Raw genomic sequence first — 10,151 nt, forward strand, 5'->3', positions numbered from 1 at the left:
CCACATACAGAATACCTGAAACATTTTACTTCAAATGTTCTATTTTCCCTTTTGTCATTAACAAAAACGGCACCCCCAAAGCCCAGCACCCAAAGCACCTAGGTCACCTGTCCTAAATCCAGCCCTGCTGTTCTTAATGACTTAAGAGCAGTTGTATGGTACTCCTAAAGATGACTACATAAAACTGGCCCCTTGTTATTCAACAGTTCTAGCTTTGTGCGTCTTGTCCCACCTGCTAATTTTAGTGACAAAACTAACTTTTTTACTGCTTTTCTTACTACTGTTTGCCTTGCAGACTCAATGCTGCTATGACTGATTGAGCTGTAGATTCTGTTCCAGCTTGTGTATCTTCAAATACAGTCAGGTCTACAAAACTGGGGATGATGTAGGAGACGGACAGAGCCCTGCTTAGCTCTGGGAGCCCAGACTGCATTTGCAGGTCTGACAATTAAACTAAAACAATCATTTTATTTGTAAATGGGACACATTTCATCTGGAGTCACTTAGAGCAACCTTTCCAGAATTCTGTACCCCTTTCAGGAGTCTGATTTGTCTTGCACACCCTAAATTTCATCTCACTTAAAAATACGTCCTTACAAAATCAGACATAGAAATACAACAGTGTCACAGCACACTATTACTGAAAAATGGTTTACATTCTCATTTTTACCATATAATTATAAAATAAATCAACTGAAATGTAAACAGTGTACTTACATTTCAGTGTATAGCATATAGAAAAGCATAAACAAGTTATTGTATGAAATTTTAGTTTGTACTCACTCGCTAGTGCTTTTTATGTAGCCTGGTGTAAAACGAGGCAAATCTCTAGATGAGTTGATGTCCCCCACCCCACCGCAGAAGACCTCTGGGTCCTCCGGGTACCCCTGGTTGAGAACCACTGATTTAGAGCCCATAGGAGGAGACCTGCACTTGACAAAGAGGACTAATGCAATTTCAAGGAACTTTACGGAGCAGGGGTTATAATCTGCTCGGGGTTGCCATGGGGACGTTCATATCGTTAATATGCCGAGAGGGTTTTTTGGGCTAAGAAACTGAAGTTCAGCCATTCTTGTACTCCTGACCCTAAGGGGGAACAGCGACCTCCAGCTGCAGGGGAGGGTGCATCGCCCCTGGGAGCCGCGCGGGGTCGGGCAAGCCCCGCTGCGGGGCCCGGGGACCGCTTTCCCCGAGGCAGAGCCCCGGCTATAGAACCGGGAGAACTGGCCCTGGGAACAAGCCCGGGGCTGAGCTCCTCCGGCGGCGGGGGGCGCGCCCGCGGAGCAGCCAGCGCGGGCCGCCCGCCTGCAGCGGCCATTCAGCGCACGCGCATTGTGATGCACTGTCCGTGTTCCAGCCGCAGGCACGGCCCGCGTGGGGCGAGAGGAGCAGCAGCTGCGGCCGCGGCGCACCGGCCTGCAGTCGGCACCAGCCCCCGCCCCGCCGAGGCCGCAGCAGCTAGCGGAGCCGGCAGTTTGGCCTTGATAAGCGCGGGGAGGGAGGCGCTGCTCCCTGCCCGCCTGTCGCTGTGCAGCCAGCCGCCCTGCTGCTTGCTCCCTCCCTTCCCCCCCGCGCTGCACCGAGACACGGTGAGTGCCGCCGCCGGGCGGCCCGAGGCCCTGCCCCAGCCCTGTGGGGCAGTGTCTGCAGCGGCCCCTCGGCGCTAGTTCTGGGGAGCTTCCCAGCCCTGCCTGCCTCTGGGGTTGCTGGTTGTCGGGTTGCCTGGCAAGGCCCAGGCCCAGGCCCTGCCCCGCTGAGCCTACAGCACAGATAGCCTCAGGGGAGCTGGCCCCCACTTCCCACCCCTGGGCTCTGTCTCCCCCTAAGCCAGCTGGGGGGCTGTTCTGATGAGTCTGCCTGTGTCTCTCCGGCCAGGGCCCGAGGAATGGCGAGCGGCCGGCCAGCGAGGCGGACCTGTGGCATCGCTCAGCGCACGGCAGGGCTGGCTCAGGAAGTCCTGGAACGGGCTAAGCGGCGGAAAGTGAGCTGGCCGGAGCCTGTGGTCAGTGTCTAGAAACAGCAATTCCTCCCAGTCTGGCTTTTACTAACGAACCCTTAGGAACAATCAGTGCAGCTTTCCCTTGCGCTCCAGGAAGAGTACAGGGGTAGTTAATCCAGTGCTAGTTTTAGGTGTGAATAGCCACTTAAGTGTGGAGGGTTGCGGCCTCTTCTGATTTACCCAGGGCAGTTACGGATTTGGGGGATGCTGTGTCCCCCCTGTACCCTCTCTTGAAGACCTGCTTGCTGAACCAAACAAATCCAGACTTTATGTGGCTAGAAGAACTTCAGATTCTCTTCTCTGACTCTATAGTGTCAGGTCTGTAACAACTCATTGATGACATTGCTTATAGAAGATGGGGCTGTAACAATGTCACCGTGGAAACCTGGCATCATTATTTTGGGCAGCTAAAAATACTGTTTAAAGGTGGAAACCTTCCACAACCAACTTATCACTTGTATACTTTCTCTAGTGCCCATCCCTCTTGCTTCTGCCAGAGAATTTCAGTCCATTCTCCCTGCTTAGGCAAGAGTGGAAATGGGGGATTAAGGGCATGGCTACACTGGAAACTTCAAAGTACTGTCGCGGGAACGCTCCCACGGCAGCGCTTTGAAGTGTGAGTGTGGTCACATGTGAGCGCTCCTGGTAATCCACCTCCATGAGGGGATTGGCTCTGAGCGCTGGGAGTGTGGCTCCCAGCGCTTGACACCTGTTTATGCTAGTGCTTTAAAGCACTCAGACTTGCTGCACTCAGGGGTGGATTTTTCACCCCCCTGAGCCAGCAAGTTAGAGCGCTATAAAATGTAGATAAGCCCTAAGTTACAGCTCAAAGGAAGCTGGGAAGTCCCGTATGTCTTGGCAGACAGCTCTTACAAAACATAGAGCTGGCCCTGAGTTCAACATGTGACATGATAAGTAGATCCCACCACTAGTCCCTTGTGTTTGCACATCTGTTGAATAGCATTTTTGCTTAATATAGTTCTGCAGTCTTTCTGTATTATTAATAGCTAAGTTTAATATAATGTATAGACACTTGGCACATACAATTTTCTTTTTATCTTCAAAGCACTTTGGGGATCTAAAATATGCAGTTATTGTATATGACAATATAACACACCTGGCCATATTAAGTAATGTGCAAGATGATTTGAAAAATAAAGTGAGCAGTTGAGCCTTTGTTGAGGAAAAGGTCCACTATTAAGTGGCATACTGAGATTTAAGTAAGGGCACCATTTGAATTTTGGTCCCATGCCCCATAACTTTTAAGAATAAATATTGTAAGGAGTCAGTGCATGTTGACTATGGCTAGGATTTTCAAAAGTATCTAAGTGACTTGAGAGCACAAGTCTCTTTAAAATCTCACCCTATATTCCTTTGGGTATTTGGATGACTTGCTCAGCACACACAAATCATGTTTGTCTCCGTCACCATAAACTCCCTCAAGAGTAATGTAGGCTAACTTGCTTGCAGCGCAATAATGCTTTAAGTAGCCAAAGCCAGTCTTGCACAATGGTGTTAGTTCCCTAAAAATTCCTCACACAATTTCAGTTGTGTAAGGTAGTGTTTAGTTCCTGCCTGAAATTGTGTGCTGTTAAACAGCTGTCACATCTAGCCCCCCAGGTATCTGTATTTTAGTGATGGATGAATTGATGCTAATATATTACAGTAATTTACACTTCAGCTTGTTAACTATGGTTTTAATTTGTTAAATATGAAAAATACTTTAAACAGTGTTCTCAAACTAAGCAGTTACTGGTGCTTGGGTATTTTCTAGGTGGTGGGTGTGTTTAATTTATAGCGATAGAGAATTGTATAGCATCTTACAGACAGGTAAGGAGACTGAGCCCTTCCCTGAATAACTTAAATAGATTACCTGTATATATCTGCAGACACTTAAATTGGAACAAGGGGGTATGTTCTCTATTGCTCATGCAGGGAGTGATCATGCTCTACTGAAACTCATTCAGCATGGTCACAGTGAGTTGACTCCCCTAGTTTTTCTACCATGTGGAGTTGTCAGGCTGCTGTGTAAGGGCTGGTCTACACTTAGTCCGGACTTCGGACTAAGGTACGCAAATTCAGCTACGTTAATAACGTAGCTGAATTCGAAGTACCTTACTCCGGACTTACCGCGGTCCAGACGTGGCCGGAAGTCTCCCCCCGTCGACGCTGCGTACTCCTCTCGGCGAGCTGGAGTACCGGCGTCGATTGTGAGCACTTCCGGGATCGATCCGGGATCGATTTATCGCATCTTAACCAGACGCGATAAATCGATCCCAGAACATCGATGGCGTGCCTCCGGACCAGCCGGTAAGTGAAGACTAGGCCTTTGTTGTGAAATCAATGCAAGACAGAGAGGGTTGCAAAAGCATCGCAGCCCGACTTGCTGACTGAGTATTGCCCCATGTCAAGACACGGCTAACCTTGAGCTTTGAAGGTGACATGTTAACAGCAATTGTTTAAATAATGTAGGTTTGAAATGAAGGCAAATTGAATGTAATGAAAAAGATTTATTTTGAGAGAGCTCTAGGATTGAAAATACCAGTGAATATAAACTAATGCATGTGAAACTCAGTTTCACAAAAATGTTAATCTAAGGCTGGTCTATACTGAAAACTTACATTGGTATAGCTGCATCTCTCAGGGGAAAATCCAGACCCTGAGAGACAATACTGCTGCAGTGTTTTAATTATAGACATATCCTTAATGATTGCCCTTATACCTCAGGTCCCATAGGGACCTATCATATGAATGTGCAGGACTTAGACATGTAGCGTTTACATTTTAATTAGCTATAACACATGAGGACGCTTTAATATCCCTTAGTACAAAGTCAAGCTTGGCTACCTTTCTGTTTGGTAAACAGTCAAAGCAAGCATGAAATCTTCAAGGCTGCTTAACAAATAAATTACTATCTAACTCAGTGCTTTGAGAAAGACTGAAGTCAGGTAATTGTTTCACATAGTAGCCGTGGGTTGACTGAATATAATCATACAGTAAAGGTCTTCATTGCCTCTGATGTATGTTACCAAGGATAGAGTAAAGCCAGTGTGACATAGTTTTTAATTGACCACATAACATACAGTAATAGCCTACAGATGGTTCAGTTTCACTGTGGAGAAAACTGTCAGAACTAAGCAGGATTTTGTTGTTTAAGCTGCTAGCATCACTGCAGTAATGTCCAACTGGACTGGCTTTTATGAATTAAATGCACAAGGCATGAGCTGCAGAGGTGCCTCAGCAGGTTTTTGCTTTCAACCAAATAACATGACATAATGACTTATACAAATTTGTTTAATCACAGGAAGAAGATTCTGAACGTCTCAATGCAGCATTTGCTTCAGTAGTGGAGTTCATGAGTCGAACCACAAAGGAGTGTGAGGTAAATTTTATGTGGGAGGGATGGGGGGAAATATCCTAATGTGGTGCCTGTTAGTGGCTCAGTTCCATTGCTGTTAGGAATGAATTAGAGATTCAGAGCAACCTCACAAGTTGATCAATAAGAGCTTTGGTAGTGGCTTCTAGGGCCTTGTCTAAAACAAGAAATCTAGGAACATCTCCCACCCTCACCATAGTATCTGTGTGAGAGCAAGTTTAGACTGATGCATTTTTACCACTGTCTTTTAAATCTGCTCTGAGTTGGGTTAGATAATATGCTGGTATGTACACTACCACCACCTGGCCTGTACTAACATTCCCACTGTTCCTAGCATTGATGGAACTGTAATGGAGGAACAGCCTAAGGCGGCTGCCCATTTCTTCCTCTCAGCTGGAAGAAAAGTTTGATTATGGAGTAGTTATGGGCAGAAAGAGAAATTTCAAAGGGAGGAGCTATCCATTGCATACATCTTGTCTGTGCTAGATAAATCTTGTTAACCACTATTTACCCGTGTAAAGTGCCCATGCATCTATAGACACAATTGCTTCCAATGGTACACAGACATTCACACCACTAAAGTAGTTTTGTTTTGGACAGTACCTTTTATAATTTCAAAGCATTGTGTAAACGCTAGTCAACCATCAATCAGGATAGGAAGTTATCTCTATATTACAAAAGAAGAAATTGGGCAGGACCCTAAATCTTGCTACATCTCAATGGAATCAGTAGCAGAGCTGGGATGGGGATGAGAGTCATTGGCTTCCACCCTTCATGCTCAGTCCACTAGACCATGCTGTCCTTTGTGCTCTCCAAGATCATAATTTTGGGAGGGGGGATTCTCTTACCCATACATTCTAGGGTCAGATTTTCAAAGTGTGTAAGTGTAATTGAAAATCAGTGGAACTTGTGTTCATAAGTGACTAACTCACTTTTGAAAATGGAGCTTAGGCTGTTAAGTCATTTCAGCACTTTTGGAAAATTTTACCTAATGTCAAAAGTTTTTCTCCCAAACTTCACTACAGAGAGATCCACCCTGACTTTTACGATGCAATGATATGTGACATATTATCCATTATGTCAGTGTAGCTGTTCTATTTTTATGTAATTTTGGGCACATGTACAATATAAACAAAAAAATTAGACTAACCAATTGCCAAATGTAAACTGTTTCCATTTGTAACATAAAGGAGTAAAGCAAGGTAGTGGAATTGGAACCAAAAATGTATATTGGCCACATGTCTGATCAGATGGAGGAAATAAATAAGTAAAACTGAACTTTCTACTTTCATCATCTAGGAACCCAACAGAGCAAATCTACACAAGTTTCATGTGTTTTGTTTGAGTGGGAACAGCAGATGGCAGTAGAGTCATTCTCAAGTACTTTGTTTGAAGGGGTTGGTTTCAAGTCACTTGATGCTTCAGGGTATAGTCCCATTTCTAACAAGGGAACAAATCAGCTGATTTAATTCAAAAGGTCAACAGTGCGTTTCCGCTCTTTAGTTTTCACTGTGAAAGAAGGGATTTCTTAGGTGTGGTTGTGATGTTTGGCTATGTAATCCTCTTTGCTTTAACTGTCTTCCAGAAATATTATAGCTACGTGCCAGCAAGTAGATGCCAAGAGAATGAAATTAAACACATCTGCAGATATCACAGCAGACAAGCAGCAGAAAACTTGTTACAGACATTGGAACAAGAGGTAAGTGTAGTGCTCATGTTTAATTTCATTCTTTTCCTCATCCAAGACATGGAGATGTCTGCATAATGTTCTCAGGGATCCCCCTGTGCCTGCCCCCTCTCCAGGCTCTTTGTCACACTAATCTGAATTTCAGTTAAAGTGCTCAAATACTACAGTGATGAGTGCCAATATAAGAATCTAGAGAGAGATGATCTTTCCCTCTAGCTGAGGGGGTGGGAGAAGACACATGCGGTGTTACTCCAAATGCCTGCTAGTAGGAAGAAGGAAGTCACTCCTTCAAGTGCTCCCTTTCCAGGGCTGTGTGTGCTGTATTCCCAATCCTTGCATAGCAAAGGAACAGGATCCTAAATGCAGGTCTCTGCATGGCCATGATACACACTGGTATGGCACACTGCAGTGTAACACACATTCAACTTCCAAGGCACTTTCACCCCGTTGTCCTCACATTGCAGCAATCCTATCCTGCATTTCTAATAACAATAGTAATACAGTGACACAGGATTTATTAGCTATTTTGGCTGAAGGAGACTAATTGCGTGGGGACAGCAGCACCAGAAAGGGGCACAGCTGCCAAAGTATGCCTTTGGACTGTCAGAAGGATGAAAGGTCTAAAATTGATTTTGAATAAAGGTTCTAATTCAGACTTCCAGTGTACTCAGAGCTTCCATTTCTCAGCCAGAGTGTTAACAAGCATTCTTAGTTTTACCAATGATCAAAGATGTCTCTCCTACTTTCGTTTTCATATTTTTACCACTAATCGTTCCTGCCATTTATATAATTTTCCTATCGTAGGTCCTTGCAGCACGCTCCATAATAATGTATCATGTTGTAGGGGTAAACTGAACAGTGGAACCAACAGCATTCAGTGATTCAGCCTGCCAGACTAGCTTAATTTACCCCCTTATGACAGCAGATTGTGAGGTTCATATTGGGATAATTGTATTAAAATAATAAATGAGGACTCCAGTTAAGAACTAAAGTGATCTGAGTTTTTCTCACGATCCAGTTTTAATGTTTTAGGTGTTGTATTGCGTAAATTCAGTTTTAGAACTTTCTGCATTTTGACACAAGACTACTCCATCTTTCTTGTGCCCTCCTTTATTGGAAAGGCAAGTATTTGCTGCTTACAGGGACTTCACCAGGTACATTTTGGACCAAAATACAGGTTTAGCCAAATTTAGGTTTTGCAAAACTTAATGTTTCCATGATTTTTAAATCCAATTATATCAAAATTCCCCTGCACTCTTTCTGACCCAGTATAGCAAGATACTTATTTGGAAAAATGCTTCAGGGCATAAACTAAACACTAACGGACGATGAAAGAGACCCCAAAGTGGGACACTAAACAGAATCCAGAACTGACAGGATAAGGAATTTAATGACTAGCATCTTTCCTCTTCTTTTCCAGAAAAATGAAACCTCTCCAGTGTCAAATCCAGCTGAAACCCCCAAACAACTTGTTAGTATTTGGAGTTACTTAATCTAATCAATGAATTAAAATTCTAGCTCCTTCTATTTATAGTCAAGTGAAAAGTTTCAAGGATAATGCAAAAAAATGTTTTGCCCTATTATCTGCCATCACAGATGATAGAATGTACATGTGCAAAATCTGTCACCACTGCATATAGGTCTGAGTGATAGAACGAACACCCACACAAGTGTTTGTGCACACACAAAATGGAATCCAGATTGTGAAATTTTGGCACATGCCTATTGAAGGTGATCCATGTTTGGATTTTGGATGGATGCAAAATTTGTGAGGAATTGTAAGTGGATGATTAAATTGTTTTAGGCATTCTCTAACTTACACCAGCAGTCCTTCAGACACACCTTGGTGTACTTCTGGCACCTTTCCTGTACTGGAGCAAAGCCAGGCAGGTGTAACTTTGAGCCAGCTGTGCTGCTTGAGTGATGCAAAGGGACCATATCGTAGCCAAGGATCTGGCCTAGAAAATTCCACTGTGGGAGGAGGTCACATGGTGTTTCAGAATTCTCTTTAAAGATGTTAACTACTGAACACACTATCTGCTGCTACCGTGGAAAGTTAATTTTGGTTGTGGGTGTCAGTCATTGCACTAACGTGGTGGAGAGGTATAATTCTGACACAGTAGGCTTAATGGTCAGTGGGAAGAAGAGAAATACTTTACATTTTCCAAAGGCTAATTTGCTGAAGCAGTTTTAGGAACCAGTTGCTATGGCTTCTGGGTCACATAAATTGAGAAATATGGAATCTTTATCAGAACCCCAAACAAGATTTTTTTTCTACTAAATTTGTATTATTACCCATATTTAAGTTATATTTATTTTGACAACCCTATTTTTCCCAGTGTTAGAGGATAGCTAATTAGCACATTATTTCTACCTAAGTATATGTAAAAAAAAAAAAGATGAAAGGATTTGAATATGGCAATTTTTTACAATCACAGCTTGCTAATTTTTGTATTGGACAGAAAAATTTTGCTACCACTAACGTCCGTCCTGCCAGTATATTTTGAAAAATGTTAGTATGTCAATATCAGTTGAAATGTAACTATATAAACTAAAAAATTCCATTTCTGTCTAGGTAAGACAACCAAACAGCATTACTTACTGTTTATTTTTTCCCCTTTCAGGCTAGAAAGGCTTCCAAAGATCTCTACATTGAAGTTTCCCCTGGCACCTATTCTGTCACAGCAACCTCAGACGATATGGTGAAACAGACACATATGGTGGATGTTAATGCAGGACAAAGTATTGATTTAACTTTCAGTATATGATGATCTCTCTCTCTCCGCAATCAAAGGAATAAAACAATACTATGGTCTCCTAATGAATTAATATAACAAGCTATGCATATCTGTTTCTCTTTAGCACTTTAACAACTTCCTTTCTCTGGGCCTCTTCTATTTTACTCACTTTGTCTACTTATTGTACACTCAGTGCTATTATAGGTCATTGTGTACATGGACATTATGAATGTTTGTATTAATATGCCTTAATTTCAATTATGTGACATATCACCCAGAGTTTGGGGTTATTTTTAAGTCAAGCAATCAGTGGAATAAAGGATAAAAATTAATCTTTGAGATGAGAATTAT

At 43.1% G+C, this 10,151-nt stretch overlaps 1 protein-coding gene across 1 annotated transcript; it reads left to right on the forward strand.

Moving 5' to 3' along the window:
- The first annotated feature begins 1,503 nt into the window (after positions 1-1,503).
- AKIP1 (A-kinase interacting protein 1) lies at positions 1,504-10,132 on the forward strand. Its single transcript, XM_054025180.1, has 6 exons — positions 1,504-1,589; positions 1,876-2,002; positions 5,304-5,381; positions 6,961-7,074; positions 8,483-8,533; positions 9,687-10,132. Exons 2-6 carry the CDS (start codon positions 1,886-1,888, stop codon positions 9,828-9,830), a joined length of 504 nt encoding a protein of 167 aa, XP_053881155.1. The 5' UTR covers positions 1,504-1,589; positions 1,876-1,885; the 3' UTR covers positions 9,831-10,132.
- The last annotated feature ends 19 nt before the right edge of the window (positions 10,133-10,151 follow it).

Source organism: Malaclemys terrapin, chromosome 4 (genome assembly GCF_027887155.1).
Source record: "Malaclemys terrapin pileata isolate rMalTer1 chromosome 4, rMalTer1.hap1, whole genome shotgun sequence".
NCBI classification, from domain to species: domain Eukaryota; kingdom Metazoa; phylum Chordata; order Testudines; family Emydidae; genus Malaclemys; species Malaclemys terrapin.

Excerpts from the sequence above, each read along its gene's own strand:
- AKIP1 (XM_054025180.1), top strand. The coding sequence starts at position 1,886 with ATGGCGAGCGGCCGGCCAGCGAGGCGGACCTGTGGCATCGCTCAGCGC. Across the intron at positions 2,003-5,303 it reads TGAGCTGGCCGGAGCCTGTG|GAAGAAGATTCTGAACGTCT; the intron begins GTCAGTGTCTAG and ends GTTTAATCACAG. Across the intron at positions 5,382-6,960 it reads GAACCACAAAGGAGTGTGAG|AAATATTATAGCTACGTGCC; the intron begins GTAAATTTTATG and ends ACTGTCTTCCAG.